At 40.8% G+C, this 19,913-nt stretch overlaps 1 protein-coding gene across 1 annotated transcript in view; it reads right to left on the bottom strand.

Moving 5' to 3' along the window:
* Positions 1-19,913, bottom strand: part of Ern1 (endoplasmic reticulum to nucleus signaling 1) — an 89,542-nt gene that overhangs the window by 41,963 nt on the left and 27,666 nt on the right. Inside the window, exon 2 of the mRNA XM_078041880.1 lies at positions 10,080-10,200. Coding sequence (XP_077898006.1) covers positions 10,080-10,200 — 121 coding nt within the window. The remainder of the gene's footprint in view (positions 1-10,079; positions 10,201-19,913) is intronic.

The following is a 19,913-nucleotide window of genomic DNA, read 5'->3' as shown; positions in this document are numbered from 1 at the left end:
CTACAAATTCCCTCGAGTATGAAATTTGATACTTGTCAAGTATCACGGTGTTTCTCTCAAAACATTATAACAAGTACAGTGGCATCCTAGGGCCTCTCAGCACATGGTTTAGTAACTGGAATCCTTAGCATTCAAGGTCCCCTAAAACATGGGCCCAATTCTTCTGCACAATTATCTCCCAGTGATGCCTCTTCCCCAAACTCACTCTGTGCTTTCACGTTGGTGGCTACACTCACTCTTACCTGCTCCATCTCCACCTATTTAAATTTATTTAAACGCCCCCTTCTTCAGGAAATCAGAAATGCACCCTCCACTGCACTTGCAGTGTATTCATGATGCACTTTTCTCAAGGGCCAGGTACTTCACTGCCTGTGGCTTCCCTGGTTCCTAAATATCTGAAGGCCGGATTGAATTTTAATCAATCTGGGGGCAGGGCCCATCTGTTTTGTTTAATATGAAATATACACAGAAAAGTACAGAAAGCTCACTGTACAGTTAGTGAATAATCAGAGAAGGAGCTCTTGGGTAGGAGCTGCCCCAGTCTTTGCCCTGCTCTCACAAAGTGGCTATTTGAAATGCAGTCTGCAGAATGGAAGGAAATCAGTAAGTTAAGATCATCAACATCACATGTGGCATACAGTCATTCAAATTTTTCCTAAGGGAAACACATTTCCACATACAAGCCTACATTATAAAATTTACGAACAGTCTGGGCAGCTGTTTATTGGCATTTGCTTCAAAATAATGGAGGAGAGTAAAGGGGACTGCCATGTGATGAACAGTACTACAGTGGGGCACTCGGTGCCAAAGGTTTTCATGATGCTATTCTCTTTTCTAAATGAAAAGTTTATAAAAAATGAGAGAAGCTAACAAAGGATGGTATTTCAACAAACAGATTCCCTGAAAGAAAGGCATATCCTTTCAGCTCCTACCTGCAGGGGTCTGGGGAAGCCTGTCCCCCAGTTTCCGGAGGTGCACAGTGAGAAGGGAGTTACACTGCACACCAAGACCCTGTCAGCACTACAGTGGGTGTCTCTGACACAGCCTCGCCAGAACTGGTGCAGGCATAGGGGGAATGTGCAGTGACAAGTCAGCTAAATAGAAAATGTCTTTGATGAAGTCAATCAAGATCTAAGGAACTATTTCTAACCAGAGTTCAGGATGAATGGCCTTCTGAATGATTCAGGCAGATTTCTTCCATGTAGGAAGAAATAAGAGCTCTTTGATTACAGAAGCCATGAGAACAGGCTGCTCACTGACTACAGCTCAAGGAACTTTGCAAGATCGTTCTCTTCTTTTCCCCAGATGAGCACCAATATTTCTGGAACACACCGCTTCTCGAGCAGCATCTAGACAAGCACTGGTTGTACTGCCCAAATGCCCCTGGCCTTCCTTCTGACCCCCGATCTGGGCCCACATGCAGGCATTTAAAAGCAGCTTCCTCTGAAGACTTCTCCAGGGTAACCAAGATGTCACAGCACAGTCAGAAATTCTCCAAACTGGCTCCTTCTAAGAAGTGTCCCTCTAGTAATAGTTTGAAATGTACTACTGAGTTGGAGCTTTCAAGAGAGATTTTAAAAGGACCCACAGACAAAGTTATAACAAATTTGCCTTCCCTCTCTCTTTCTCTCTCAGAAGAAGGTCAACAACCCCAATACTAGTAATTATCTATTGAGATTTACCACACACATCTCAAAAACAAATGTCAGGTATCTATTATCAGCTTGGTTCGCTGTTATGTACTGCTCAGGGTAATGAAAAGAAGTGTACAGTTGACTTATAAAGTGATTATACATGAAGTGGTGTACAAAGAACCGTAAAACTTGTGGTATGTGCCACAGACCCTCCTAGGTGCAGGTAGAAAAGCTTCACAAAAGTGGCAGGTCCTCAGCATGGGGATGACAAGACAACACGAGTGAGGAACTGTTACCCTGTGTGGGAACGAGGCCTGGTCACTGTGACGTGTTCTTGGCTGAGGCACAATACCAATATGTCTTAAAGACTTCGCAATGGCGTATGTGGGCAGCAGGACCCAATTGGAGGCTTTGGAGAAAAAGACAATGGGATACCGTCTTCTAAATGCAGATTCGACAGGTGGTGGCCATCGGGGAAGAGATGAAGGAAAGGGGAAAGCGGGAGTCACACAGCTGGAAGGAAGGCAGCAGGGCAGCCCAGGTATGGAGGGCCTAAGCCACCAGCCAAACAGTCCTGACCAGGCAGGAATGGGTACAAGAAAGGAATGAGAAAAGGTGACAGATTTTAATCCTAGTGGAAGGAAACAGGGAAACTAGAGAGGTACAGTCTGAATGTGATAAACTGCCATTTCCTCAAGAATGCGCTTAATGTTCTAATACTGTTTTCTTATTAAACAATACTGGCAGAAACAAAGTTAATCACCTTCTCTTAACTCAAAACTTAACACTCCCAAATATGTTCCACGCATCAAGTGACCAATTAGGGAACATTTCTCCCTAGTGGCAGTTTATTCCTTCCCTCTGGAGGAAAGGTGCTTGGCTAATCTAAGCCCTAAACTTCCATTAAGATTGTTAGATCCCAAGTTTAAGTGAGAAAGTCTCAAACATTCTTCTAAGTCCAGCTTTTATGAGCAAAGCACTTTAAAATAGATGTCTAATCAAAAGCTCCTCAAATTGTAAATCTCATCAGAACTGGGAAAGCACATAACAAGTTTCCTTCAGGAATTATCCTGCAGATCACACAATGTTGTGTTTGACAACGGTGACCACACAGAAATACCAAGTAATCAGGAAAACTAGCCATACCAACAGCAACCAAATTCTACTGCTCTTACTCATCTTCAACTTGACAGAAGTCATTTAGGTGGAAAACACACATGAAAGGTTATAATCAGTCCTCAAGGAATTGAAAATCTAAAGCCCACGCGCCCAAGTGATGCCTCTCAGGGTGTCGCACATAAACTCATAGAATTCATTCTCAAGCAATGGGGGTACCATCAAACCACACAGACATTCAAAGGTACATAAAGGGAAGGTAACTAAGTCAGTCAACAAGAACTTTATCCGTATACTTCCATAATCACAACTGTATTCCAACATATGCCAACCAACACTGCCAAGGATACCTATTAGAGCCAAAATCAGCTACTACATATGGGATGGCTACTAAGAGAACTCCTCTGAAATATGAAAAGAGGCACTTAGAGGCACATCTCAAGCACGAGGAAGGGAAGCCAGTGGGAGTGCAGATGATCAAAGCTGAACACAAGTTGGCACTTGCTGGAGTTGAGGGATGGGTACGTGGGGTGCATTATATAATACCTCTATGCTCAGAAGTTAAAAATCTTCCATGTTCATTTGCAGGTAAATGGATGGAACTTGAGAATCTCATGCTAAATGAATAAGCCAATCCCCAAAAACCAGAAGCCAAATGTTTTCTCTGATAAGTGGATGCTGATCCATAGTGAGGTACGGGGGGTAGGGGTCAGGGAAGAATGAATGAAGTTTGCTTTGTGTAGAGGAAAGTGAGGGGAGGAATGGGGTTATGGGGATGGAAGGATGGTAGAATGAGACAGACATTATTACCCTTACCCTATATACATGTGTGATTACACTATTGGAGTGACTCTGTACCACGTACAGCCCCCAGAGGAATGAGAAGTTGGGCTCCATTTGTGTACAATATGTCAAAATGCATTCTGTCAGGTATAATTAATTAGAACAAATTTTTTAAAAATTGAAATTATTCAACAATTTAAAAAAATCTTCCATGTTAATTAGTAAAACTCAGAGAAAAAAGAAAGAATCCAACACCTTTTCAAAATACTCAAAAGCTTGGCTCGGGAGGCTGAGGCAGGAAGATCACAAGTTCAAAGCCAGCTTCAGCAACAGTGAGCCCCTGTCTCTAAATAAAACACAAAATAGGGCTGGGGATGTGGCTCAGTGGTTGAGTGTCCCTGAGTTCAATCCTTAGTATAAAATATATATATATATTTTTTTTCAAAAGCAAAAAATAGGCCTCTGTCACATTCCCACTTATAAGACTTAATTTCAATCCTCCACAACAATGGGAAAGAGATAAACACCTTTCTTGTGCTTGAGCAGTGAGGTGGAAAGGTAGATAATGCATATCCTAAGCCTAGAAAATTCCTTAAAAGAAAACAGGTTAGAAGTACTAATGAAACGTCATCACTTTTCACAATTTCCTCTTCTCATGTTTCCACCACCCTGCTGAAGACAAGTCTCCTACTCTTCCAGAGTACTGTGCACACTGGCTAGGGGGTAGGCGAGGAAAACAATGGCACAAAGCCATGAAATGCGGTAGGAAACTCAAGATAAGACACTGGAGCTGGAAATCGCCACCATGATGGTACGAATGACAGATGACGCATTCCAAGAGGCAAGGCAAATCCTGTCTGCTTCTCAGGACTCCCAGAGATATCAGTCAGAAGGGTCCTGAAAGCCAAATGAATGTTAGGTGCCTCAGACATTTACTGAGTACCCCGGCTGCCTGGAGGCCCCATCAAGGATGTAGAAATCCCGTGGGAAGACAGGCGGATAGCACAAGTCAGAAGTGCCATGACAGGGTGCAACACGTGCCTTGGGAAGCCAGGTGAGCAGCCAGGGAAGGGAGTCTTTCTAATGCTAATAAGTGAAGACCTGAGGTCTCTGAGTCCTGGTAAGGAGCTATGTGCCAGGAGGGTAGGCAGCCACGGAGCCAAGGCTGGAGAAGTGGGTAAGAGGACTGTGAAGGTCTTGTCTCTTCTCATGCACAGGTGGGCAGACCACACTGGCAGCAGCCCCCTATAGACATCACCTAGAGTATTTCTGAGGCAGGTGTGGCATGGTCCAAATGGTCTTTGTGCAGGGAGTGCAGAGGGCAGCAGGACTAAGGTAGGCGGAGGGATGCGAGGCATGGTGATGGCAGTCAGGAAGCTGCCAACTTCATCTAGGACTGAGAGAGTCAGATTCTGAAGCTGCCTGCTAAGTCACAGGATGTGTTGACCACCTGGACACGGAGTGGAAAGCAGTAGAGTGCCAGTATTTTCTAGACTGGTAGGCTGTGACTGTCAGCACAGGGAAGAACCAGAACAAGAGGTACATGTTTAGAAAGGGAGACACATGGGAATAAGACTGTCTTCAAATTTCAAATAATTAATTTTGTTCTCACCCTTCTCTCCTGAGAAATCTCCAGTATTAACCTCCCCAGGGACACCTCAGGAGTCTGGTTGGGAAAGGAGCCACAATGCACATTTAGCATATTTTTATGATTAGCAAAGAATGGTTCTAAATCAGACCCAGTCCTTTGTGCCTATCATTAGAAGAAAAAAAGAGTAGGGTTACTAAAAAGTAACCAGTTTAATGGAGATTTGAGTGTCAAAAAACAGTAGTGACTAGTGTTTTATGGTGACTATAAGACACCCTAAACTAATCCTGGAAATACTAGAGCCTTTCAACTCCACCAGGTCAAAGCAAGCTTTGTAAAATCTAATCTAAAACAAAACGTGACAGAACCATTCTCAGTTTGCATTTGGTCTAAAACTGCAGAAATGAAACATACTCAACCCTGTTCACTGGAGAAATAGTTCACGTTAGTTCCAGAGATCAAATAAGATTCATTTTCCTACTAGGTATAATTTGCCACTACAGAACAAGAAACCTCTACTTCTGGGAACAGCAACACATGTCTGGTTGAGGAACAAAAGCACCTGCCAAAACCACTGTGGTCAGGGGCAGAGGGTGGGTTCAACAAACTCATAGTTTGTGGGCTCCTAAATAAAGTAAACAGTTAGGAAACCACTAAATGGAGTCACAGATTCGTATTCTGAAGAACCCCGGGTTGATGAGTTAAAGATACCTGCATCAAGAGTTCCCACTGCCAAGACTCAGGCCCCCGGCAGCAGCCTCCCTTACCCAGTCAGTGCAATAGACTCCTGGCCCTCTCTTCAGTCTTAACATGGCTCCTGCTGATCCTTTATAAAGTGAGGCCTTTAGTTTCAGCCTGCCCAGGCTGCCTAACACAATACTAGAGACTGAGGAACTTAAACAAAATTTATTCTTCCCAGTTCTGGAGGTTGGGAAGACTGAGTTAGGGTGCCAGCATGATTGGGCTCTGGAGAGGGCTCTCTTCTTGGCTTGCAGACAGCTGTCTTCTCATGTGGCAGCACAAGCAAGCTCTGATCTCTCCTCCTCTTCTCATAAGGACACTAATTCTATCATGGGGTCTTATGATTATCTCCCAAAGTGTGTACCTCCAAATACTATTAAACTGGGGAACAAAGATTCAATAGGCGACAGCAGCTCAGGAGGCTGAGGTAGGAAGACTGAAGCCAGCTTCAACAACTCAGCGAGACCCTGTCTCTAAATAAAATATTTTTTAAAAGGGTTGGGGATGTGGCTCAGTAGTTAAGCACCCTTGGGTTCAATCCCTGGTAACAAAAAAAAAAAAAAAAAAAAAGATTCAATATGTGAATTGTGTGGGGACACAAACATGTAGACACTCAGTCTTTAACACCAAGGAATATCACTCCTCTGCTCATATTCCTCCAATGGCTGAAAAAAAGATGTCCTTACACTGGCCAACAGGCCCTATGGTGGTGGTTTCCATGGAAAGGGCATAGTCCAATAGGGAATGCTTAGGAAATCTGTAAGGGCATTTCTTGATGGCCACAGGGACTGGAGATGACACAGGTCCTAAGTGTGGGGACCAGGGAGGCTACATAGTCCTGATGATCCAAGATTAAGCTGCATCTGCACACTGCTCTCATGTTTTCCCAGATACTCACACGGGGCCAAAAACCTTTACTAATTATGCAATCTGCTTTACACATAAGCACAAAAGTAATTTTGGCATGATTCCATACACTAAATTTTCTCAAATGGTAACTACTATATGTCAGGTAAGACTACACTTCCTTATATGGAACATTTCCAAGAAGTTTACCACCTGGGAAAGCAGTCTCCACAGGTGTGGTGACAGCCTTGCTGCATTAGATCCATCTGCACCGACAGACACATCATTCTCTAACAGGCGGACAGCAGTGTAGGCTCAGCATTATGTGCTGAATTCTGCATATGTGATTAAAAATTACTTTTCTAATATCTTTGTTTTAGATTACCAGTGAGTAACACATTTCTTTGTGAAATGGGTGTATGTAGGTCACTGTCTATAAATTTTGTTTTAAGGGAGAATGGGCCACTCTTTCCCTGATTGGCCCCCATAACCTCTCAGCATGGTTCACCTCCTACTCCACTCCAGCCATTCCGACTTCAGTGCTTCTCAGCCAAGGACACTCCTGCTCCTACCTGCTATGCCTTTCCCCAAAAACATGCCCTTGTCTCCTTGAGGTCTTGCTTAAAAGATACCTCCTCAGTGGGGTCTTCCCTGTTTAAAATTGCTGTCCTCTCACCTGGTCCCAATGTGGCACTACCCATTCTGCTTCTCTGCTCTGTGTTTTTTCTCCACAGTTCTTTTCACCATGAATTTCTTTCCTGTTTCTCCACTAGAATGAAAACTTTGTTATTATTATGGTTTTTTTCTTCTTTTTTTGCTTGTTTTGTTTCCTTACAGAATCATCCTTAGGAACTACAGCAGCATCTGGATCCCTTCATAATCCATGTATATATTAACGATTTAAAAATGCTAGTCTTAAAACTTTAGTTATAACCCCAAAATTAAAATTAAATTGCCAACTCAAATTATCAATGCATTAGCACCTTTAATCTTTGTAGAGAAATAAAAATTGAGGCTCCTGGTAAAAAAGGGTTGAACTTAACTTTAAAAGGCCAGCCTAGGGCTGGGGATGTGGCTCAAGCGGTAGCGCACTCGCCTGGCATGCGTGTGGCCCAGGTTCGATCCTCAGCACCACATACAAAGATGTGTTCGCCGAAAACTAAGAAAAATAAATATTTTAAAAATTCTCTCTCTCTCTCTCTCTCTCTCTCTCTCTCTCTCTCCCCCCCCCGCCTTCTGTCTCTCTCTCTCAAAAAAAAAAATTTTAAAAAAATAAAAATAAAAATAAAAGGCCAGCCTATTCTTATCAAAGCAACGAGACTGAGAACATAATGAATACTACTTGAAACTGTTAGACCAACAGGATTTCCTAAGTGTCTTTTAACTCCTCTCCTTCTCCCCCACCATCAGTTGCTGAATTCTACCTCTCACCTTTCCCATCCCTTCTCTTCCCTCTACCCCTTTTCAGGTCACCTCCTATCTCAAGTCACCCTCCACACACTGTTGCTGGATTCATTTGAAAGCAGAGCATCAGCTGAGTCACCTGCTTAAGCACATTAATGGTTCTCAGCTTCCTGTTGAGTCAGTAAGGCTTTATATACCACATAACTCCCCTCCCCTCCACTCTAATGTGTCCCTAAAGTCCTGCTGCATGGGGCCCATCCTTGCATCCAAACCAGCAGCCTCCTGTTCTCTTTCCCAGACCTCTCTCCCAACTGAAACTCAACTTAGCCCCATGGCTCACCTCCAACACCACAGATTCACACTGCCTCTCCTGCGGCAGATGGTGCAGGCTCCCAGCACATTACCAGTACCTCTCCTGCACACATAGAGAACTTGGCTCTGTGTGGAAGCTCTCTGTATTTGACTTTTCTCCCCATCAGACCACTGGGTACCCTGAGGACAAGGTTTCTGTTTTTCATCTTCATGTCCATACAGCATCTTTCCCAGTTTAGGTTCTTTAAATACATGTTAAATGGAGTAAAAAAGAGGTGAGTTCTTTCAGCTCTAAGTTACAGGAGAGAACAAATTGACTTGTATGTATGACTAAGTAACAGACAAGACAATTTTGCTGGATACAGCTGAAGCTACTTAAAGACTTGGAGAAGATCAATTTAAAATTGCATATGCAGAGAAAAGCAGAGCAGAAGGCAGCAGCTTGGGGAAAGGTGCCCTGCCTGGAAACACTGGAAACCGAGGCAGGGTCCTAACATTCAACAGCCAACATGTTTCTCCTAGTCCTTTGTGACTAACTGATTTTTCACCTTTGTACAAAATAGGAAATTCTGAAATTTAAAGATTTCTGCTTTTCTTTTAATGCATTACAAGTCTTAACCATGAAGAACAGATAGTACAGATGAAATTCTTGGAACCTGAAATGAAAAGTCAGCATTACAGTCTTCTTGTGGTCACTCACTCCTGAGACAGCTAGTTCTTTGGGGGCTTAAAGTTCTTGCTGTTACAATCAGGGCCCAATCAGGTGAGGCAGGATGCCTGTGGTACCCAGGGTAGGCACAAAGTTTGCTACTGAATTGACAAAATGATATGACCTTTTGAAACAAGCCAAATAATTTTTCATCTAGACTATTTCAAAAGCTTTCCTCAACAAAGGAACACTACTGGCTGTGCTCATGAAAATAACGAGCCATAAAGTAGTGCCACAAAAAAACATGCTGGTGAGACAAACTATAGCCAAATGAGAATTACTACTAGACAAGCAGAAATACCACTGAAAGTTCCAAATCCTGAGATTTGCATGGCTTTATCTGGGAAGATTACCTTTGAAATCAAATACAATTAATTTCCCAGCAGTAGGGTTCCACTCTGCTAACTAGCATCAGGAAGATAAGATCATAAGATAGACATATGAGAGGTTAAACAAAAACAAGCCCAGTCTTTTGCTCCCCTCACTACAACAACCAAATAAAGTGGTTAGCTTGGATGAATGTCAAATCTTATAGCCCTCAGTTATTTCAGACTATAAAAACAAATGAGTAATTTGAGGAGCTGAGAAGTCATCTTTGTGTAATTATGATAATAAGATTCTAATCATCAGGACCTAACATATCTAATGCAGCATAAAGACTAACTACTAGAGCTATTAATAGAAAAACCTAGAGCTATTTAAAGTCTGGACAGAAGCAAAGTAGCAAAAAAGATAAGACCCGCTTCTTCAACTGTTCACTTAGTGGATAATCAATTCAGGCTACAGACACATGGTTTGAGCAGAATTCATTTCCCTCCCTTTATTCTATTATCCTTTCTTATTTTATTAAATAACATATAACTGTTTTCTCTCTTTCTTTGGAATATGTTTACTTGGAAGCAGCTAAGCAAATGTCCAAGGTGCCCAAGGACCAAATCGAAATTACCTTCTTTTAAAGTCCACTTGATGGAGCCTGTCCTCTTGCTGACAGCATGCAAGCTTCCATCCAGCGTTGACACAAACAACAAGGTTTCAGGCAGTGTCACTGTGCTGGTACTTCCAAAAATCTGCAATGGGATGTAGAAGATTCTCCATGTCAATATGATTCTTTGCCTTGGGATGTATAATCCCAGACCCCTTCCCCGAGTTATCCCTCATGAAATCCTCCATCTCACAGATGGAAAAACTAAGGTTGGAACGGCCTGCATTCCCATCAAGAGCACATGTCTAGACAAGAGCTGAATCAGGACTGGGACCAGGTCACCTATCCTATCTCACTGTCAATCCTACCTGCAGAGAAAACGGTTTATGACCTAACATGACAAGGACAAAAATTCCGAAACAATCTGCTGGCAGTGCCCACTGACAGGGAGAGGGACAGTATGCTCAGCTTTCTGACTTCCCTCCGGGACCAGTTGCCTATTTTCTCTCTAAAACCTGGGCATTTCATAAGACTCCATGAATAAAAAAAAAAAGAATAAAAATAAACACACACACACACACACACACACACACACACACACACACACCACATACGCATACACTTATGAATAAAAGCATGACCTCAAACTTCAAACTGTTCCTCACAAGCAAAATACAATTAAATTAGAATGTACCTTTTCCTGCTAAATGTTATTTAAAAAATTCAAAATATTTTTAAAGAAAATATCCAAAGTCTATGAAATTATCTTTCTGATCCACTGCTGGTCATAATAAAAATTACAAATTAGTAAATAATCTTTCTAGGAAATACAAAAGTATTCATACTTCTGGATCTTGTAATATTTCTAGAAATAAAGAAATAATTTCAGATATGCAAAAGCTCTGGGCACAATGATATTCATTACATCCTATTTACGTGTAACAACAACAAAAACCCCAGGAAGAACAAAATTTCTAATATCTAAAAGGCTAAAATAAATAAGGATACATAAACTGAATAAAATGTTACATAAGCATTAACACAGAACTTTAAAAAATCTCCAATACAGAAAAATTCTTATACATGTTATCCAGTAAAAATTTTAGAATCCAAAGTGTGATGTACACAGTGGTCATAATTATACTGGACAGATTTTTGTCTGCCTGGCTTTGCTAGGAACTGGACCCTCACCCATGGTATTCTCAGGTGCAGTCATGCGTGCATGCTAGCAAGATTTCCTAGGGACCCACTTAGCAATGCAACCCTGGTAATAAGATTTTCCCTTCCTTTGTGACTATTTCACAAATTAGCTGGTTCCTGTGAGGGGGTCTTGAATCAAAAACAGGACAAAGCAATTTGTTTATACTGAAACCATTTGAATTTTGTCATAAATGCTATTTTTAAAAAATTGGACTATGGTTGACTTTTAGCATTAAACACAAAAGTTATGGTGGGTTGCTTGTGCATGAGAGCCTGATTCCAGAATGCCTTGTCTCTCTCATTAAGAACCAGGATGAAGCCTAGTTAATCCTTTAAAAATTTAGGCCCTGATGGCACTCTCCAGAGTAGGCTGAGTTGGGGGGTCAAACACTCCAATCTTTGAATTCCTTTTCCATGGGGGAGACCCACTAGTGAAGGGGGGATGGGGTGTTAGAACTGCTGCCAGAACCTTGCTCTTTCCATCTATCTCTTGGAAGTGCCTGGAGGGGGGAAAGGTTCAGCCTTTGGCTTAATCCCGGGCCACACCCACTCCCTGGAGGAGGAGGAACAACAGCAAACTTTACTGCTGCCTGCTGGGTCCATTCTCTGTGCAAGGTCTAGAGCCTCAGGAAGAGGAATCTGCTTTTAATTCTACCTGTGTAACCAGGAAACTAGTCTCAGATCTGAAATGGATGGGAAAACAGGAATCTGCCCTATCTGAGGATCCAAAGGACACTGTGTTAGGAATGGTTAAAATCACTTTAGCCCAGAAGGTAATAAGCCACATCTGGACCTGACATGAGGAAGCTGCATGGTCCAGAGCACCAGGCTGTTGCTAAATGAGATAGCGCTATCTCCCAGAGAAGAGAGTGTGTTTGCAGCTTGCTGTTGGATGTATAGATCAGCTTAGCAGGAGCAATTCCAAGGCTGAATAAATGACAAGGTAAATGTATGCACACCTGGGGGCCAAGATGTGGACCCTTCCACCTACTGGTCAAATAGTGACCACAGGAATAACCATTGTATAACAAGTCTTGGAATCTAAGAATTGAGTTGGAATCTCTGGGTGGCTGAAGTAGAAAGAAAACTTGGGAGAGTACTATGAACACGTTCTCTGCCATGTGGTAAAAGCTGGATGATAGGAAGAGAAACAAAAGGAAGGCTAAGGAGAAACATGGCTCACAGATTGAGACAGAATGCCTGACTACTCTTCCCTGGGATTCAGAGACACCCCAGTCCTAAGAGTAAATTTCCCTCTTTGCCTAAGCTTGTTGGAATCAGGCTTCTGTCACCTGCAACTGAAATAGTCCATGCCTCGGACACTCCTATTTTTAAAAATACAAACATAAAAAAAGATGAAGAAAATATTGCACAATTACAGCAATAGTACTTTTTCTTCTCTGACTTTTCAATAATATGATGCCATTTATATTGAATCTTTTATGAAGCAAAAAGGAGATGTACAAATTAGGAGGTGACAGAAAAGCTACAATTTGAAGAAGCTTCAGCAAGCACCTGAGTTCTAGATGAAGTGCTTTCTATCTCAGGATATTAGGCAACTTGACCACCCTTGATCATCAATACCAACCAGGAAGGGACCAAAACTTGAAAACACAGAGGTCTCCTAATCAGATCATATACATCTAAGAGCAAGAGTTTGTTGTTACTATTAAAACTTACAGTGTAACAATAATAAACTAAATGTTCCCGAATACATCTTTTCACATAATTAATATTTAAAAGGGTCAATATTCACTAAAACATATCAATGTTACTTCGCTATGAGTGGAGACAAAAGCCATCTGCCTTGTCTGAGCATATTAGAAACCACAGGAAGAAAAACTGTCTATGGTTGGCTGGTGAATCGAAATATAATACTAATCACACAACTAATGTAGTCTTCTAAAAGTCTCGAAAACAAGGGTTAGAGAAAAGTTGAATTTAGCAACTGAGAGCTCTGATAGTTACTCACAATGTCCACAGTAATCTCATAACTGGAAGGTTCTTCTCATCTAAAGTTTTCAACATTTCAAAGCAGGATGCCTGGGAGCCACTCTCCAAAGGCAAGTAAAAATTACACATTTTCTGGCTCTTCCTCCCACAGCATTTTTTTGAAGCATGAAAATGCCTGCTTTCAAATATAGTTGCTATAACTAAAGAATTAAATATGCTTCTAGATGCCTTTTGTGATTCTGAACACAACTTAGAACTACTTGTACCTGAACATTGAAAAACACTGCTTCACGATAATAAACTTGTCCATTACCTTTGCCCAGCCGGTTCAGTCTTCAGTGCTCTTTTCTCTAGAACGGATGAAATAGCAACAGGCCCTACGGCTATACATGCTAGTTTCCAGAGAGCCTGAAAATAGAAAGAAAAGGCCGATTCTACAGATCTGTTTCACACTGACTATCTGGAATATGACTCGTGTTTGAAAGTAGTAGAATATATACACCTAGCTTTGACAGTGACTTTTAGGAAGTACTCAATAGTATGTAGTCTAGTCTACCTTAAAACTAAACATCCATTAGCTAATTGGTATAGATATCAGGCTCTGTTTACATAGTCCTTCTCATACAAGGTGACTGGAGATCATTCTGGAAAGGCTGAGCTTGAGGACTGAGAAGCTCAGCTACTGGAGGCACATGATTCTTGGGAAAGAGCTTCTGGTAAAACTAGCAGATTTCACTTAAAGGGATTGAGTGACAGAAGGGTACTTTCTACAACTCTGCTTAGCAAGGATTTCAACAAGGCCCCTCGCCTCCACATAAACAAAAGCAAAGCCTAATGTTCTGATTATAAAACAATTTTCCCCCAAAGTCCAGCAGCTTCAATGAAGCACCACTTCCTTGGTACCACAGAGATACAAAAGTAACTCTCTACTGCCAATGCAGAGTTAAGTGAAAGGTAAGTCACCAACAATTTAATTTTTCTCCATATTCTGAACTCAGCTCACTTTTAGTTCCTTTTGCATTAATTATTTTATGCTTCAATAAGGAAAAACTATTTTCTAAAATGATCCCTGAGCCAGGTACCGTGAGTGGTGCATGCCTGTAATCCCAGGAAGCTGGTGAAGGAGGATTGTAAATTCAAAGCTAGCCTCAGCAACTTAATGAGACCCTGTCTCAAAATAAAAAAATAAAAAGAGCTGAGAATGTGACTTAGTGGTACAGTGCCCCTGAATTCAATCCCCCAGGTCCAAAACAAACAAACAAAATCTAAAAAATAAAATACCCTCTGAAATAATTTTGTTTAGAAAAAATTTTCAGTGAAGAGAATTATGGACCCAAGGGACAGGGAAGTGTTTAAACAGCACGAAAACGAATGGAATAGCCTCTAACAAAAACCTACCAATTTCTAAGCCAATATCTGGGACCATTCAGGCAAGAAAGTGGTTCACCAGTGGCTGAAGAACAGCCAGCAAAGACCCATTGGCTTGGCTTTGAAGGTCATGCCTATTACTAAAGTTGCCACTTTCCCTCACCCCCCCACCCCAATGAGCACACCAGGAGGCACTGAGGAAGCTCCTCTGAGATTCAGAACACAGGACTGCTGAAGGTTTCTCATCAGGGTTTCAGAAATGCTGCACTTTCTAAAGAAATAAAATTCAAAAAGTGCAGACACATTTTAAAAACTAGTTTCTAGGTTAGGTGACTACCTAATAACAAAGGTAAGAAATAAGGTTAATGCAACCATCTCTAAATCAGTGGGAAGAGGCAGTTTCATTTACACACATGCCTCATACCTATAGTTTTACAAAGCGATTTATACTCCATGAGGATTGTAATCTCTGTCCCATTTACAAAACTGGAGCATAATAACAGGACTATAATCTCTGTTCCACTTCCAAACACCTTCAAAAAAAGATATACACACATATACGCAGAAGCCCTACGACTGTTCTCAGGCAGCAATGCCAATTGATGAAGTCTAAATGTCCATCTCTAAGAGCTAAATTAATATGGTTCTATCATGGTGCTGGTTTAGTGGGGTGAGTAGAGTTAAAACAAAATTTTTCTTCTATGAATCTTCTCCCCTTCTCACTTCCATCACTATAGACTATAGTATTTATAAAGTTAGAATATAATAATCTGGTTAATAACAATTTTTTTTTCTTTTAGGAGTATCATATCAACTGCTAGGATTTGTTCAGAGTCTGATTTTCCCTGGTGTGTTGTTTGTGCTGTTGTTGTTAACTAATATTCCTGCTATATTGCATAATCCTAACTTTCATTTTATTTAAAGTTAAGAAAACATTCCTTCAAATTAAAAATACCAATAGTTGTATAATGCTAGCAAGGCAGGTGTCTCCAATGGGATATTATACAATACCAAGTGTACTTAGATTCCTGGAACCCACACCTGCCATCAACAACCAGGCTGCCTTCTGCAGTGAAGAGGCTCCTTGCCAGGACTCACATCTACTGGATGGCTGGTCTCTGAGGTAAAGCCAAGGCAGACTGACTTAAGGATTGATTCACTTGGGGTGGCCAGTCAATATACATCACAGCATTACAGATTAGACTTGAAATAGGCAAGTGAGGGAAGCATTACAAAAGAAAGACTTCTAAAGTATTTTTGTTTTGCTACATAGTAAAGGTACATGAAATCTTGAGAATAATTAAAGCTGTGTGCTGCCAAACGCAAAATAATAAATTTCAAGTAAAATTAGAATGTGCTAAAGAATCAGAGCTTATAATTATTAACTATCAATAATGCTTGAAGTTGGGAAAGGTATTCTCCAAAGGGAGTCATACTTATGGCCAAAGGACCTAAAAACGGAGACAAGACTGCAAGTGCCCATCTGTAGACACAGCAAGGGTAGATGGTTCTGATGGAGAACAAATCAGAGGCTGGTAACAGGTAGTGGCAAGTAGACTAAATTATTCAGCTAGCTCTAACTGGTTGAAGGCCACAGCCCTGGTTTTTAAAGTAAAGGCCTGATTAGACAGATAAAAAATTTTCTTTATTCTAATCAAGCCCTGGTCCCCAAACCCCATCTCATTTATACATCTGATTGAAAAGCAAAATACTCATCTCTACATATGGAGACTTCTATAAAGCCACCTGTGCACAGTGATATGGAAATCTCACAGCTTTCAATCTCCTATTTACTGAAATGGAATAAAGACTCAGAACAGAAATAAAACATAGGTGATGGTAAGAGACTCTTTTACTTTAATTATCGTTGTAAGGATTCCAGACCACTCCTAAATCATTCCAAATTCTGTTATACTTTGTTTACCTATGTTCAGGTCAGCAATAATCCATCAGCCATACAGTTCCTTCTAACCAGTCTATCGGCTGTTATATTTCCTGATACTATGTCAATAAAGGTAACCATGCCATTTGTTTTGGATGGGAGTCAAGTGTCTATCTGGGATGCAGTAAAGGGCAAGGCCTAAACGAACAGTGCTGTGTGGTTTCTAAACTAAGCAGCAGGGAGAGTTAAATTAGTATTTGTGGTAATTCTGGGGTGTGGTGTAATTAACCACTACCCAAGACAGTTAGAATTCTTTGGCTCAGGCTACTCCTCCTCTTTAATGGAACTGATAAAAGGTACTTCACAAGTCCAATTTATTCCTGAGCATAAAGGTATGATAATTTCACAACAGGTTAATGTATTTCCCCCAAAACCGGTTTTGGGGCCCTAGGCTAAATGTCTAAATTCAGTGGATTGAAGTTTTATTTGTCTTCATGGTCCCTCTGCCACCATGGGTGGAAGACAGACACCTGGGCAAGAAAGGTGCTCCAGGAAATCCCTTATTATACCATAGTCAAGAAAAGCCCTGTTCTTCCTGTAGAATCAAATCCTTAAGGTCCCCAAGGATCCTTGGGGAGCTGGGCCAAATCCTGCATTTATAGATAAGAAAACTAAAACCCATAAGTGACATAATCATTTAGCAGCTGAGCTTAGAATGCACGTACTGCCACTATTTTTTGTTATCTTCACTAAAGAGAAATAACTACGACTTAGATCTAGTAACAATTGAGAAACCTACTAGGCTCACTTACCTTGTTGGAGAAGCATCCTAACAAACTTAATTAATAAAGGGCTGACTCAGGCTGTAAATTCATAAGGCCGTCACTGACTTCCAAAAAGCTGAACTTGATCCATTTTAGTATGACTCCTCATGTGTAGTTAAATTGTTTTTTAGAAATCCTCATGTGATGTGATCAATGAATAATATATGCAGGTGTGGAAATATTACAGTGAGGGGCAAGGGTTGTAGCTCAGCGGTAGAGCGCTTGCCTAGCATGTGTGAGGCACTGGGTTCGATCCTCCCAAAAAATAAACAAATAAAGTAAAAGTATTGTATCCATCTACAACTAAAAAAAATTTTTTTTAATGTTATAGTGAACCTCATTAATTTGTACAATTTATATCTTTAAAATGTACATGAAGTAGATAATATCATACCTACAAAGCAGAAGAAGAAATCATTGTCCTCATATGGAAACCCAAGGGAAAGTCTCAATTAGATACTAAAATTCTCAAGGCACGTGCGGTGGTGCAAACCTGTAATCCCAGCGGCTTGAGAGGCTGAGGCAGGAGGATTGTGATTTCAAAGCCAGTCTCAGAAAAATCAGGGCACTAAGCAACTCAGTGAGACCCTGTCTCTAAATAAAATACAAAATAGGGCTGGGGATGTGGCTCAGTGGTTGAGTGCCCCAGAGTTCAATCCCTAGTACCCGCCTCTCAAAAAAAAAAAAAAAATGATACCCAAATTCTTAGTCCTGATAATAGCAATTGATCTGAAACTGTCAATTTTACTTTTTATATTTTGGCTAGAGATTTCTTTGAAGGGAGTAGAAAGGGAAGGGGTCAAGTAGAAAGTGGGTAAGTACTCTAGTTAAATAAAAATTATATACAAACAACTGTATTTATGTTATAATTGCCACCTACACTTGCCAGATGTTGCCAAACTTTACAAGTTAAATATCAGCAAATACATCACTAGTAGAGATACTTGGCCAGACTGACTTCCCCAGCCAAAACCCCCATGGTTTGAAATATACAGAGGATTACCCACTTCTCTACCAAGTCCACCATTCTCCCTTCCTTTTTCCAATTATCTGGATGGACATATATAAGTCCATATGGCTCCACACAACGCAGATCAAACAGCAGGGCTGTTTACCACTTCTGGAGTATGTAATTTCCAAGATGAAAAGGGCTAAAGAGATGGCCTTACCAAACCTCTCATTTCACAAGAGGGAAATCAAGGCCCAGAGAGGCGAAGTGACTTGCCCAAGGCACCACAGACAGTTAACACAGGCACAGAGCTGGCTCAAGGTCTCTGCCTCCCCATCTGATCTTTTGCCCAGCGCACCACACTGTAATTTCACTACTTTAAATCATGGTTCTCTGAGAGTTATAAGTGTAAATTATTTCAAGCCTGAAGCTCCCCCTTTGAATCCTGCTAGAGTAGATGAAGATCAGCACTCTGCTCTGATATGAGGGTTGGATCTTTTAGATGAGACCAAAACGTAATTTATAGATTCTCTAAAGACATCCAATATACCGAACAACACTGCAAATTATACAGGGTGTGGTCTTTAAAAAATTATCCAGATGAAAATTGAGATCCTACTATAGATCTAAGTGGGTGGGAATAACACCACAAAAAGTCAGAGGCCACAGCCTTAACCACCATAAAAAAAATTCCTGGGCTGGGGCTGAAGCTCAGTGGTAGAGCGCTCATCTAGCAGTGAGGCACTGGGTTCAATCCTCAGCATCACATAAAAATAAATAAAATAAAAGCATGCTCTCCATCTACAACTACAAAAATTTAAAAAAAAATAAAAATTCCTATAATACATATCCATCTAAGTGCACTTCTTTAAATTTTTAGAATTTTATTTTTTGATATAAAAGTTATATATGCTTATCGTGTACAACATGATGTTTTCTTGTTTTGCGATATTGGGGATTAAATCAGGAGCCTTCTACCTCTGAGTACATCCCCAACCCTTTCTTTTTAAGTCTTACTTTGAGACAAGATCTTCCTAAGTTGCTGAGGCTGTCTAAAACTTGTGATCCTCCTGTCTCAGACTCCATGTAACCAGGATTACAAATGTATGCCACCACACCCAGTGATGCAGGCTTTTTTTTTCCCCCTATTTCTTTTTGGCAGTTCGCGGATTAAACTCAGGGGCTCATACATGCTAGGCAAATGCTCTACCATTAAGCTACCTCCTCAACCCAACACAGTGTTGTATGTATATACCATGAAGTGGCTAAATCAAACAAATGAACAAATTACCTCACATATTTATCTTTGTGTGTGTATGTGGTGAGAACATTTAAAACCTACTTTCAGCAATTTTCAAGTACGTAACAATTTTTTTTTTAACTACAATCACCATGTTGTAAGTAGATCTCCTGAATAGCCCAGTTCTAATGATCTTAAAAGATGCTCTGTCATAAAGATGATGATGCAGCCACTGTCAAGAGTTAACATGATTCTGTTAACATCAGTGCCAATGAAATGCACACCACTGATTAGCACAGGGGAACACCTTTGAATAGCAAGGACCATCTTAATGACCATAAACTGATGGGCCTCACAATGTAAGCTATGACTACTAGAAGGAATAGGACACTCATTAAAAAAAAAAAAAAAAAAAAAAAGGATACTTAGTGACTTTTCCATG

This window comes from Ictidomys tridecemlineatus, chromosome 3 (genome assembly GCF_052094955.1).
Source record: "Ictidomys tridecemlineatus isolate mIctTri1 chromosome 3, mIctTri1.hap1, whole genome shotgun sequence".
Classification (NCBI taxonomy): domain Eukaryota; kingdom Metazoa; phylum Chordata; class Mammalia; order Rodentia; family Sciuridae; genus Ictidomys; species Ictidomys tridecemlineatus.
The sequence above is the reverse complement of the archived record's forward strand: the minus strand, read 5'-3'. Positions and strand labels throughout refer to the sequence as shown.